General features: G+C 39.5%; 1 protein-coding gene across 2 annotated transcripts in view; it reads right to left on the bottom strand.

Moving 5' to 3' along the window:
* NKAIN3 (sodium/potassium transporting ATPase interacting 3) overlaps positions 1–14,928 on the bottom strand; it is a 362,324-nt gene that overhangs the window by 19,586 nt on the left and 327,810 nt on the right. For both annotated transcript variants that reach the window (XM_051610729.1, XM_051610730.1), the window contains exon 5: positions 8,340–8,400. In XM_051610729.1, coding sequence (XP_051466689.1) covers positions 8,340–8,400 — 61 coding nt within the window. The remainder of the gene's footprint in view (positions 1–8,339; positions 8,401–14,928) is intronic.

Below are 14,928 nucleotides of genomic sequence, written 5' to 3'. Positions count from 1 at the left end.
TCTAGCTTAAAGCCCTAATTACTAGACTGGCAAGGCTATTGTCAAAGATCGTCATCCATTTCCCTGAAAGATGAACCCCATTAGCCCCTAGGAGACCAGGTTTCTCAGAGTGAGTCCCATGGTCTAGGAAGCCAAAGCCCTGCCTGTGGCACCACTCCCGTAACCATTTATTGATTTTCCCAAGGCGATTTTCCCTTTCAGGCCCATTCCCTTTGACCAGGAAGACTGATGAAAAGACTATCTGTGGTCCCGAGTGTGTGTGTGCATACACATATGGGATATGGCAAATTATATTCAGAACCAAGGGCAGAAAAGCTTAACATGAATTATATTTGCAAAACAGAAACTTATGAGGTACTAGTGAAGTAGCCTTTAAAAAACGCTCCTTTCTAGCTATCAGTCTCAAATTAAAATCAAAGCTAAGAGGAGTCTGTATATACCTATGCTTGAAACAAAATTATATATTTAAATACATACCCATCTATATGCATATACTTGTCCATCTACACACATATATACATATAGATATGTATATTTATTTACCCAAACAGGTAAAAAAATGGCCAATATACGACATAACATTGCTCTGAGAATGTGTTAGTAATTTCAGCAAATTATACATAAAACCCATTTTGCTTTCCATACAGATATTTATAAATGCTTCACTTGTACTCCTGAAGTCTCATTTAAACCATTATATATTTGTGCTTATTTCTACAGTCAGAATCCAAAATAGTGGATGAAAGCTAGTGGTTGCATCTCTGTACCTTTTGGCATCTGAAAGCTCACACCATTAATTGATGTAAAAGAGATCCTAAAAAATATTAAATTTTACACCCCTAAACTCTCCCTCAACTTTGCACAAAAAGGAATGAGTGGGTAACTCCAACTTGATCAAAATGATCAAGTCTCACTTTGGTGTATGAAATAGAGGAGAGTATGTATCATCTCCTGAGCTATCTGTAGTGCCAGGCAGCTGGCTCTGAGTACTCGGGTTTTTCTCACCCACACAGGAACATTTCAAAGCCGTACTGTGTGTTCACCACTACTGCTCTCACCTGCTAATATTCTGGGGAATACCCAATATTAATTATTTAAGCTAAAGTGATCGAGGTGGTTCTTTCCTACTGACTTTCAGAAAAAAAACAACACAACAAACCACACCAAAACAAACCACTTTTGTCCTGTGTTTATGGGAAGAACTGTGGGAAGGCATCTGAGGACTCTTGTAATGTGTGTGATTTACGCTTTTCCTTAATGAAAAATAAATGAGTTGCTGGCTTGCATGGAAATGGCATCTTGACTGTTATTTTCATACCTATTGCCAGGCAAGTTAGTCCAGGTTTAAAGTCATAATTAAACTTGGTGCAGGAAGAGGAAATTAGAGGCAACACGACAGTAAGAACTGAATCCTTTACTGAAATAGGCTAAAATATGTTACGCAAGTGGTATAGAAACTCAGGGAAGATCTCTTCAACAACTGGAAGTGAAGATTATTTTGTACATTTTGCTAGGGGAATGTAAAAGCAGAGGGTGTCATGGGTATTTTTTTTAGTTGTTTTCTTGTGATGGATTATTCATCTATAGTATTTAAGCAGAAAAAAGGATGGAAGAATCAAGCCTCCTCTGCATTTTTTTGGCCACTGATTCAAATGTTCTTCTCATATTTAGTGTTTATGTTGTTTAACTACTTTTATTTTATACTGCCTCAGAGGTTTTACCCTTGGTTGTGTGTATTATCTCTATGCACGTGTTTCCATAGGAACGAGAACAAGCAGGTAATGTGTGATAAGGTAATGTAAAACAACAACAACAAAATTGAAATAGTATGTAGCTGGGATTTGAATAATCTAACATCCCTGCTGTATTTCTTCCTTCATTAAATACTTCAGAATTCATTGTGTTTACTGTAGGAGTGAGCATGCATTTTCAGTTAATTCACACATTAAGGTTAACAATAAATAGGAAGACACCAATGGGACTGTAGGGCCATACAGCATTACTGGAATAACAGATTTATCCTTTATATTTCCAGTATGGGAGAAAGTGGAGTCAGGTATAAACAGGATAGTAAATAGGTGAATCTGCACCTAATCAGCTGTACAGATCTCTGAAGTCTACAGAAACTGGTTCTTGACATTTGTCAGACAATGTCTGGTGGGATTGGCCTGGGCCACAGCTGATCTGAGGGAGCCTCCTGGATATTCCTGGTGCTATTTCTGGTCACACTTCAACCTTTCCTTTGGTTCATGATGGGCATCTGCAAGGCATTGAGAGTAGCTGCTAGCAGGAAATGAGTCACTCCCTGCCATCAACTATCCTGCAACGCGGGCAGCACCTCTGTGCAAGGAGCAGCCAGATATTTCAAGACATTAGCTGGGTTCTCTGGCTTTCCAGATGTCACAGACCACATTTGAGGATAGCTCTTAGACTCTTAATCTCTGCAGAAGTCCACATGTGTTTATTTTTTGAAAACTGTTCAGATGAATGAACACTTACAGAATAGATTTTGGTTATGGAACCATTACAACTCTGTGCCTAGCCTAGAGATACATATAGCCAATGCCTCGAGAAAATCTTATGAAACAAACCTTATGAAGTTCAAAGAGGCCAAAGGCAAGTCCTGCAGCTGAGTCAAGGCAGTGCCAAGCACAATTACAGGCTGAACGGAGAATGGATTGATAACAGCCCTGAGGAGTAGGACTTGGGGACACTGGTTCATGAGAAGCTCACCGTGAGCCAGCAATGTGCACTTGCAGCCCAGAAAGCCGACTGTGTCCTGGGGTGCACCTATAGAAGTGTGGCCAGCAGGTCAAGGGAGGTGATTCTCCCCCTCTACTCTCCTCTTCTGAGACCCCAGCTGGAGTACCTTGTAGAGTTCTGCAGTCCCCAACACAAAAAGGAAATGGTCCTGCTGGAATGAGCCCAGAGGAGGGCCACAAAGATGATCAGAGGACTGGAGCACCTCCCCTATGAAGACAGGCTGAAAGAGTTGGGCTTGTTCAGCCTGGGGAAGAAAAGGCTCCAAGGAGACTTTATAGTGGCCTTCCAGTATCTGAAGGGAGCCTAGGAGAAAGTTGGGGAGGGACTTTTTACAAGGGCTTGTAGTGACAGAATGAGGGGTAATGGCTTTAAACTGTAAGAGGGGAGATTTATGTTAGACATTTGGAAGAAATTGTTTACTGTGAGGATGGTGAGACACTGGAACAGGTTGCCCAGAAGAGTTGCCCCTCCCTGGAAGTGTTCAAGGCCAGGTTGGACGGGGCTTGGAGCAAGCTGGTCTAGTGGGAGGTGTCACTGCTCATGGCAGGGGGGTTGGAACTAGGTGATCTTTAAGTTCCCTTCCAACCAAAACCATTTTATGATTCTATGAATAGTAAGAGCAGTAAGTGCTAAAGCCCAGTGAGGATCTGTGTTGCTTTTTGGAAAATTTCACACGTCCCCAGGGAGGTAATTTTTAGATAATCATTGTTTTGGGATATATAATTCATGTAATGTCCAAGAAAAGTATAGTGAGAATGTAGTGTAGTATCCTCTTTCTTGGCCATCTATTATACTAACAATTTTATGATAAAAACTTTACTAGAAGGTAAATGGACTCAGCCACATGCCAAACTGCAGTTCATGTAAAGATACTGGTAGTGGGTTCCTCAAAACTGCTTAGTTAAGGAAATGTCTGTATTATTTTTCTAAAGGTAATCACACATACAAATATATATGGGTCTGTTGCTAATATTAACTATTGCTAGTTCATAATTCCTTTTGCAAAATAGCATATTTCTATGAAATTTATCACTGCTGGACCTACTATGTAACTGCAAATATTAAATTAAATGTGAAGAATTATTTCTCATTTGATTTCTACCAAGAGATGCTCAATGGTGTTTATAGATGTAGTAGCATACATCAGATAAGACAATGCAGTAGTTTTTCAACAGTGGTAATAATCTATCTTGCTTTACTTAATATTTGTTTAATGATGGCATATGGAGGTTTCTATTGATAGCACAGTATGGGAAACTCTTCCTTTTTCAAAACAGATTGATCTTCCTCTCTGTTCTGAAAGAAGTGAGCTCTGAATACATCTGGCATAGGGAAAGAAAAAAATAATTTTGGGGTTGTTTGGTTTTTGTGGTGTTTTTTTTTTTTTTTTTTTTAATTTTGTTCTTGTCTTTTCATTTAAGGAATAAAGCTTTCCTTCATAGTGAATGGAAGCCCTTTATTTTTGTTCCTGCACAAAAGAGGCTTGAGCTTCTCTGCTTGATCTCTCAGTGTTTCAGTTTTGTTTTTATAATAAATGCTGAAATAACAATTGTAGGTTTGTGGCAAATCTTCCCCCTGGTTTCTCTCTCTCTTTTTTTTTTTTTTACTATGCAATTAATATACAACCCAGCTTCCACTCCACAAATTCACATACACTACAACACTATCACCTCTGACATGTGCCCAAGTCATATTTCTGAATTAGTATTTAGCAGTAATACTGCTATTAATTGTTACTCAAAGAAAATCCAGAATCTATTTAGAAATTTAATAATGATTTTAACAATGTATTTTACCTAGTCGCCAGACTCTGCTTTATTAAAACCATTCACTACTCTGACAAGATAGCAACAAGCTTCTGAGTTCATTTTCAGGACAAAATGATTCACAAACAAGATAGTGACAGGCTTTTATGATTACAGATTTCACATATTCTGTTCCTTCAAAAGAGCTTACACAGATTGAAAGATCTACAAAGAAAGAAATGAAAAAATGAAGAGATATAAATAGACTTTTTCATTAGGGTGAATGATGGAAGGTATTAACCCCACTCTAGCAGTGTGCCTTTTACATGGCTGCTTCTTCATTCCTTTTGACCTGCTATCATCTTCCTTCCAAGTAAAAGTTTAGTACAGTTTGAAATGTAGGTAAGGTGAGCAATAGCTGGAAATAAATGTTTCCTCAAGCATTATTACCATTCAGAAAAGTGTCCATCAATTGAAATGTCAGGCTCAAAATCTATTTAAGCAGCGCACAGAGGCTAAACAGGCAGCTATTACTAATTTTTAAGTCTGCCTGACGGGTTTCAGACCAAGAACTGGGGTTAGCTTGATGCACTGAATATTGTAGAGTATATTTAATTAGGGAGGCTTTGTCTCTCAGATGGTTGAAGATTTATTCTGTACAAACTACTGCAAAAAATATTATAGACTAGCTGCACCTACATAAGAGACAGCTGATTCTTATTAAAATGCATGAAATTGCTATTTTGTTGCAGTTTCTTGGACTTCTATACTAGTGTAATCACTGTCTACTTTTAATCTGACTATTTTGAAGCACCACTGCACTTGTCTCTTAAATAAATTTTTATTCATTATGCTGCAAGTTGACAACATGAAATTTTCTAGAATAAGTTCTGTTCTTCTTTACCTAACCAGACCATTTTCCTGTTGTGCTTTACAGAGGTTTCTTCATTTAAAACATATCTGTGAAATTCCTATACATGAATTAGCATTTGTCTTCAACATATTTTTGTACGAGCAGAGAGAACTCTAAAATATAAACGGGTATTAAGAAACAAATTAGCACAAAGTGAGATACTAAAGCACTATATAGTTGCTGTTAATCAAATTCAGCATCTTATAAGGATGCTGAATTAAAGGGAAAAAAAAAAAAAGCAACAAACCAGAAATTATTTCCCTCTATTTGGTTTCAAAATCTCCCAGCTGTATCTATTCTGTTTGTTTATTCTGTTTATTTGCTCCACTTCCAGCACAACTCTCTCACCCCCTGCCTGAGTTTATCCTCTGCTAACTAAAATCTTTTCACACAAGAACCTAGAAGTTTATATCTGAAGGTATAAGCAAGGATGGGAAACTTGCCCATTCCTAATGAAGGACACAGAGCTGAATTGCACTTTAATTTCCAAGATGAGTAAGATGATTTTCACTTGTACATTACAAAACACCGAATTGCCAAACTGCCAAATTGCAGGATGACAAGCTGAAATTAAACCCAGATAACCTGATTTCTTTGTCCACAACAGGCACTGGATTGGTTTTCCATACTGAATCACTTTAGCACTTAATGTGTTCTACTGGTTAATACATATGTCAACTGTTTTCTGTTCTCAGTTATTTGAATTTTCATTGGTATCATATGGCATGAGACTCTCAAAAGACAGTAAGGTGGGCAAGCAGTCAGAGGAACGCGGATCAGGCCTTGAGTGTCAAAGACAGACCTTGCCCCAACTCTTCTGAAGCAGAGACATTTTACAAGTGAACAAGGATGTTCACTTGACAATAACCCTCTTGCGAGGACAGAATATAAACCACATATACTCTTGAGCTTTTTACAAGAACATGTTGTAGTCTTTGGTGGGAGTTCTATCTTTCTTTCACCCATGCATAAAACACGGACGTGTGAAGCATGCTGTAAAGGACTAAACAAAACTACCAACAATGCAGCATACTTATGTAAAAGGTGAAGAGTCTGTCTATCTGTGTTTCCACGTGGGTGTGCAGGTACGTTCACTATTACCCTTTTAAGGGCACTGCAGTTTGTGACTTCCTTATCAGTCTGCTGTCTCTCCCAGTCATTTAATGAAGCCTCCCTGTTCCAGGAATTTTGTTAGCAGTTGTCTCAAACAAACTTTCCGTATATCCATACGAAGCCCCAGCAACCATCATGACCCACCACAGAAATATGGAAAGGACAGTTGTCTCTGGGTTTCACTGACCAACGACTGTTAATACATTCTGAATTATACAGTTGTCTTGCTGCCACCTTATCCTCTGCTGTTACCATCTGTTACCAGTTCCTGACTAACTGGCAATTACCAGATCTCCAAGGAAACTTTATCTGGGCTTTTCTTCCTCCTCAACACCCGCACTTCATAGAATCACAGATTTGTTCTGGTTGGAAAAGACCTTTGAGGTCATCGAGTCCAACCATTTCATGTTGCACCTTGAAGTATTCGTATTTCTCCTTTATAGCACCAGATTTTGTTCAGGCTCCTTGTGCTTTTTCACAGTACATTATGTGCACAACATGCTTATGACTCCTTCCCACTCAGTTTTATCTGAGAATCTCTTTGATATATTTTCTTTCTATTAGAAACCTAAATGACAGCATTAAAATAGATTTGACATTAATGTCTGTTACATTATGATGGAGAACAGAACATTGTACCATTTGTACCAATGGAAAAGTATTTTGTTTATGTCCTTCACACTGTTTTCAATCAAAAAGTCTGTTTTTCTATCACAGCCACGAATTACTTGAATTATGTTTTCAATAAGATTTTCCAGATATTATCAACTGCTTTCCTACAAACTGAATTAATGTTTCTACTGTATTCATTTCACCCACTAGTGCTATTCTGTGAAAAAATAAAACTATGTTAAGATTTATGAATAAAAGTTTATGACTAAATATTTGATTGTGTATTATTTAGCCTGTAGCCATGAAAAGGTATTGGCATTAGTTCCTTTTTTTTCCTTTTCTTTTCCTAGAAGTAGATATTTTACTACTTAATTCCTCATATATGAGAGGATGTAATTGACATGATCACACCTTCTCCTTTTTTTTTGTATTCACTGCTCTTTGCTCATCCAGTATCATTCCAGTGTCACTATTGCTTTTACCAATTCCTTTGCTAGTCATGTGGGTATAGTGAGTTTGTTAGGCAATTCTCACCATCGCTTTTCACACATCCTACCGAAAAGTTCAACATATTCAGATTTTTCCAGTGCTTATTAATAACTTTCAAGAAATACTTTTTCAAAGGGGTTCACACTTTCAAACTTTTTCAACAGTGTAGGTATGTGTACAGGGGTTTCTTGCTAACGACAGGTTAAGAACATGGGATCAGCACTTCATATGAAAGATTTAGTTACTTGTAAGAGCTGAACAGATCTATCGAATCAGAGTGATCTGTGATCGATCAGAGTGATACTGCACACTCTAAATGGCTTGACTTATTTGCTTTACCTTTACTGCTGATAAAACTGCCATTTTGAAAAATAGATGACATCTTCTCAGGAGGTTCAAATTTCAATGTACATACGTAAAACCTTATATATCTGCAGCACACATGACAGGCTTTTCAGCAGTAAAATCGGTTCATGCAAGTGGTTCACAGGTGCCATGAAGAAGTTTATTAAGTACAATTCTGACACCTAAATAACATAGTAGTACCTAAATAAGTATATTTTTGAGCAATATTTATTGCGTACATGAATGCCAGATCCTACTATTTGTCAGGCTTTATTCTTCACCTTGGTAGTTAACGCAAGACTAAGTCTCACCCCAGGTACTGTGGCTCCAGAGATGGAGAGGTGTGTATCAGTACTTACAGCTGTCCTCGTCCTCCATGAAAATACTGATCACGTAACAGGCATACACAAATCCAATCAGCTGCATGAAAGAGGAGGAAAAGCAATAATTAGAACACATTGAACACTTATGAAGCTTTTAGTACAGTGCTATATAAACACAGGTACTGCAGCTACACTTAGACCTTGGTGTTCAGCTATTACTTTCCTTTGTTCAGTACCTCCAGTCTCATATTACTCTGTCCACATGAACATAGCACCTGCTAAGCATGCTATTGCATATTAAAAAGATAAAATATTGATTGACTGCTATAGAATTAAGTCATAGTACAGTTTGTATGGGATCCACAAGAGATCTCTTTTTGTGTTGCATAAAGTGTCCCAGTGAAGAAATGCTTGGTAAAAGTTTAATTTTATATGTGAAATGTCATGATGTAACTAAAGAGTTAAGTTGGGTTATGATTTATCAGCATCAGGAAACACCTTATCAGAAGGTCCTACCAGTAAATCACTTAAAGTATGCAAGAAATGAGCAGACATCAGCAAAATCATGTCATTTTAACAGCAGCTTCCACAATATCCTTCTCAACCCAGATCTGTGTCACTTGTGCCACCGAGAGAAAGGGATTAAGATCTTTAGGAGCAGGGAATGGAAACTCCTCTCATTTTCTTTTCATATAGAGAAAATGTTTTCTTACAGCCACCACCAAAGAAGACAAAAATCCCACTGGGCAAGGAAATCTATTAAACTGCGCTGTCCAGACATGTCCATGCTTGAGAATATATTGTTTGTGCAGCTGTACAGAATTTGTGCTATCTAAAAGCCTTGAAAAGACTGTTCATGTGAGATTTCTAAAATAACCCAGAGATTAGTTTTAAAAAAACCCTCCTTTTCCCCTGGTCCATTCAAAAAATCTAATTAAAATAGTTCTTCTAAGGGTGTCACAGATCAACCATCTGAGAAAGACATAATTTAACAGTATCTAGACAGGTATAAGCTCCTTTAAGGGCACAGAAGTAATTTCAACCTGCTTTTTCATTGGGTTGCATGAGGAGCTTCACAAGCAGCTCCAAAAGCCTCTCTGCAGACAAAAAACTTGTCCACACAAGGGAATTCAGGGAAGTTAAGATGAATTAACTAAAGCTGTGAAATCAATGCACAGAAGATAATGTACATTAAATCCCTGTGTGGCCTTTCCCATTCAGAAATAAAGTGGCCTTAGTTCACTGTAGCTTAATCCTCCTCCAAGGGATTAATCTTCCCCATGGAGACTTAAGCTGCAGTTCCCCATGGAGACTGAAGCTGAGTTACTTGTGAATGACTGCTGCACAGTCCTGTTGCAGCTTCCTCTCCAGGACATCCACCTCTACTGTGTTTAGGAAAAGTGAGCTTAATCCAACTCACCTGGACCATTCTCTTGCGCCTGAGGTAAGGGGGAAACCTGCCTGCAAAAGCTGTGAGCATGTGAATGACTTCCTGCAACAGGTAGTTGAGCTGCAGGATACACTGAGGAGGCTGTGGAGTACCAGGGAGGCAGAGAACGAGCTGGAGGGTGGGATCCATGTGCTCACTGCTGAGGATGTGCAGCTTGTGTCCTGTTGGCCAAATAATCTCCACCCAGTGACCAAGGAAAGGAGGTGAGTCACTGAAGTGGGGGAATGGAAGGTAGTAGGAAGAAGAACAAGCAAGAGGAAGGGACCTCCCTCAAAGCCCAAGGTGAAGAACTAGTTCACTTCTCTGCAAACAATAAAAGAAAATAATAAGCCTACACCGGTGTTGGAGCAGAATAAGGCAGCTCAATCTGTTCCAATTATAACAACTAGTGCAACCAAGAAAAAGCAAGAGGTGATAGTAAGCAGGTGATTCTCTTCTTAGGGGCACAGAGGCACCCATTTGCAGACCAGACCACCTCTCTAGAGAGAAGAGATCTAGAAAGAAGTGCTGTCTACCAGGTGTTTCCATCAGGGATGTCGCTGAGAGGCTCCCTAGCCTTGTACATCCAACTGACTATTACCCATTCCTGGTGTTTCATGTGGCTTCTACAGATGCAGCCACCAGCAGTGTTAAGAATATTAAAAAGGATTCCTGGCCTCTGGGAGCAGCAGTTAAGTACTCTGGAGCACAGGTAGTATTTTCATCACTCCTGCCAGTCAGAGGGAAGTGGATAGACAGGGCCAGTTGGATCCAGCAACTCAACAGCTGGCTACGTGACCGGTGCTACAGCCAGGGGTTTGGCTATCTGGATCATGGGATCAGCTTTGTCAAACCTGGTCTGCTGGAGTCTGATGGGATCCACCTGTCAGGAAAGGGGAAAAGCATCCTTGGCCATAGGCTAGCCAAACTGGTGAAGAGAGCTTTAAACTGATATAGCTGGGGGGGAGGGAACCTCCATTCATCCCACGCTGATCAATTTCAGTGTGATGCTAGCACCAGTAATAGATGCCCAGAGCCTACAGAAGCGGGGCAGGACAGCAGTGGAGCACTTGGAGTGTGGCATAAAGAAAGCACAGCCCTCCAGCTAGTCAGTTAGAGAGGCCCAGCTTAAATGCCTCTGTGCAAATGTACGCAGCATGGGAAATAAACAGGAGGATTTAGAGATGTGTGCAAACCTGCAGGGCTATGATTTTATTGGCATCGTAGAGAACTCCTACGATTGGAGCATCAGAATGGAGGGTTATAAACTCTTTAGGAACGACAGGCAGAGGAGGTGAGGTGGGGGTGTTGCCCTTTATGTCAAGGACCAGCTGGAGTGTGTGGAGCTCTCCCTGGGGAGATGAGGAGCCAACTGAGAGATTATGGGTTAAGATTAAAGGGAAGGCAGGCACAGGTGACATTACAGTGGGGGTCTGCTACAGCCTGCCTGACCAAGACAGTATAGACAAGGCATTCAACAGACAGATGGGAGCAGCTTCACTTTCACAAGCCATGGTATTCATGAGGGACTTCAACCACCCTGATATCTGTTGGAGGGACAACTCTGCAAAACACAAGACAATCCAGGAGGTTCCTAGAGTGTGTTGATGACAACTTCCTTTTCCAGGTAATTGAGAAACCAACAAGGAGATGTGCTGTGCTGGACCTTGTTCTCATCAAGAAGGAAGGGCTGGTGAGGGATGTTAAGCTTAAGGGCAGCCTTGGTTGTAGTGACCATGCAATGGTGGAGTTCAAGATGCTTAGGGCAGCTTAGCATTGCTGTTTAGAGGTGAACAGCCATGCTTGTCTTGTAACTAACATATTAGTAATTACAGCTGGGTAACTGATATCTCAAGGACAATAAACATGAAATGATAAAGTGGGAACGAACCCTTCTACAGATGAGATCTGTTTCCAGATCCTTAAATGGAGTTACAGCCACCACAGTGTGAATGTTTTTATAAATTAATTAATTAAAAACCTCTTCTTTGGGAGACACTAATAAAATATTTATTCCAGCAAATTACTTTTGCTATCTTGATTAATCTAGCTGCTGCTTAATTAATAATGTTATGCTCATGTGAACCTATCCAGCCATCATGTTAATGGCCAATTTGCAATTAGCTGACTGATGTGTACTGCCTGGTTTCTTGATATTGGAAATGTTGCCTATTGGCCTGGCACCAACTGATAAACTAAAATGTGTGCTGCCTGATAACTAAAGAAAGTATGACGCAAATGAGCTGGAAGATACTTAGTTTGCTTATTTGGGGTTTCGATAATCAAAGGGACCAATGAAGTAGTTGGAACAGGATGTCCAAAGCATCGAAGGTCACTAGCACCTGAAAGCATGAATAGGAACCTCTGGCTTGATGCAGAGAGCAATGTAATAGCCTAGGTGAGCTTGCCTTGACAATATTGAGTTCAAGGCATGGAAACTTTCTGGGATTCGTGCCCTATGCAGGGGGCTGCCTGTCTTGCCTGCAGAGCCCAGTCTATTAAACTATCTCAGAAGAGACTTATCAGTGCTATTCTGCAGAAAATCAAGTGGGAAACTGAGGGACAATGCTGTTGTCCCCTTCCTTCATCCAGCTACATAGTGATTAGGGTACACATCTTGCTCTGGAGACAATAAGCAATACATAAAATACTCAGATATTTCATAGAATCACAGAATGGTTTGGGTTGAAAAGGACCTTAAAGATCATCAAGTGCAAATCCCCTGCCATGGGCAGAGACAACTTTCACTAGGCCAGGTTGCTCAAAGCCCCATTCAAACTGACTTTGAACACTTCCAGGAGTGGAACATCCACAGCTTCCCTGGGCAACCTGTTCTAGTGTCTCTCCACTCTCACTGTACAAAAGCCATAACTGAAGGGTGAAAACCTTCCTGTCCTTGTCTCAACTAATGAGCTCTTAGTTGGATTTTCTCCTCCCTATACCATGGCAGGGGTGGGGGTTGAGTGAGCAGAGGCCTTGTTGTTACTGGCTGGACCTAAACCACAACACTGAACTTCATGAGTTTTGCATGGGTCTACTCCTTGAGTGAGCCAAAGTCCCTCTGGGTAGCATCTCTTCCCTCTAGCGCATCAAGTGCACCACTCAGCTTGGTGTCATCAGCAAACTTGCTGAGGGTGCACTCAATCCAGCCATGTTATTAATGAACATCTGAAATAACATTGGTCCCTGTACAGGCTCCTGAGAGACTCATTACTTGTTTCCATTTGGACATTAAGCCATAACTCCTCAGACGTGGACACTCGGCATTTCCAGAACCACACATTTTTTTCATGCCCAAAACCTTTTTTCTTTGATGACTAGCTGATAAATTTTGCTCACATTCTCCAAATCATAGCAATGAGCAGGCTCAGGCTGTGAGAAACAACTAGCAAAACTAGGCTAAGTTGGCAGAAACTTCAGCGTAGAGTGCACAAAGGGATTTCTTATTAGTGGAATATGGGTACATTTATATGGTGCTATTATCAAGGCATTTGACACATAATTTATTTCTTGCTGATAGCCTTAGGTAGAAATGAAGTAGTAGTCTCTGTTATTTTTCTCCTGTGCAGTATAGACTCTAGAGGATATAAATGCTTTAGTCTAACTAAAATATCTAGGCTGAAGCTATGGACATCTGCATGAAATATAAATGCCTGATTTAATAGAAGTTAAATTAGATTCTATAATTATCCATCACTAAACTGTAAGAAACTGAAAACATGTAAGAAATGAGAAAACTAATCATCTGAGCAAATATGTGCTGTGCCATATAATTGCTTTAATAAATGAATATTGCTAGAATATATCTTATTAAAAAGAAGAACCAAAGTGAGCGTAAAATGTATATTTACTTGCAATTAATGTATTTTAATAGTTACCAGTTAATGTGGATTAACCCTTCCTTAGGAAAACAAGGACAAATGCAAAATAAAATGAGAAGATACTATATAAATCAAGGTTATTGTCTGCAGACTAAAATATTTTTGAGTAAAATTGGTGATTTAGATAATTTTCATTTAAATCTTTATGCTTGGCTTTGCCACCATCAGCTGTGGCCTTTAAATCTACTCTCATAGTACAAGATTACTTTCCTATCTATCTGCTTCATACACAGCAGTTCTGCTGTTTCAAAGGAGACATGTGACTGTATACTGGGTATTTAACATTACATGAAGGAGTGAAATAGGCTATCAGGTTAATCTTCAGAATCAGGTGTACAATAGGACACCTATCACTGTCAAGTTACTGCCTGGAGTTCTGTATAGATCTCCTTACAACCACATAGGACCATTCAAATAAACTAATGTTCAGTGGTCCTGGCTCCCAAAGGATGTATGTGATGTCACAGGTAAACTAGATTTAGAAAATCCCTCCAATCCAAAAGATAAGTGAACTGTGCTTCTAGTCCTTCCTTGTACACACCTAGTCCATACAGGTTGTCATCTCTCTGACTATTACTTTTTTATTGGCTTCTTTCTCTCTGATTTCAGCTGAGGAACAGTATTTTCCATCTATCTGTGGTACTCGAGACATGTAAATTGGCAAATCCAGCTCCTGTTTTCTGCAAGATATTTCACTATTGTTCCATTTCCCACCATAATTATGGCAGTATGAAAGCAGAAGAAAGTTCTGAAATTTAATGTTTATGTGTAAAAAGGCTGTAGAGACAGAGCTTGACAAGAAGGCTTTGCATTTAACTTATATTGAAACTGTGTCACAAGGTGAATATACTGTAGTGAAAAGGTAAAAATGCATTAAATTACAAAACACACTGACTATGAATGTTTCTTGACTAGCATTTTCAGGACAGTTAAGAAATTTTGAGGAAAGAGCAGAATGCAAGCAGTTCATCTTAGCAATCTAATTGACAGTAATATCTGTAGCACTCTGCAAAGAGGACTTTAAAGCCCTTATTGTCCTTTAGAAAAAAACATCATTCATTCTGAGATCAGAAAGTTGGAGGATTTGGAACAAACTGTTTAATTCAGACTTCTGTATAATTCTGTAGGTTACAGAACTTCATCTAGATTCTTTGTTAGCCCAATTATAACATCGTCAGTGCATCCCTCACAGACTAGGTTGGGGTACTCGTGCTCCAGATGAATCATGCCCACAGAAGGGATCTGGGAACCTTTGTCCTTCACTCGTGCAAGATAAAGAAACAAGACCCAAGCATTATCCTATTTATTTGGTTGT

Source organism: Apus apus, chromosome 2, assembly GCF_020740795.1.
Source record: "Apus apus isolate bApuApu2 chromosome 2, bApuApu2.pri.cur, whole genome shotgun sequence".
NCBI lineage: Eukaryota > Metazoa > Chordata > Aves > Apodiformes > Apodidae > Apus > Apus apus.
The sequence above is the reverse complement of the archived record's forward strand: the minus strand, read 5'-3'. Positions and strand labels throughout refer to the sequence as shown.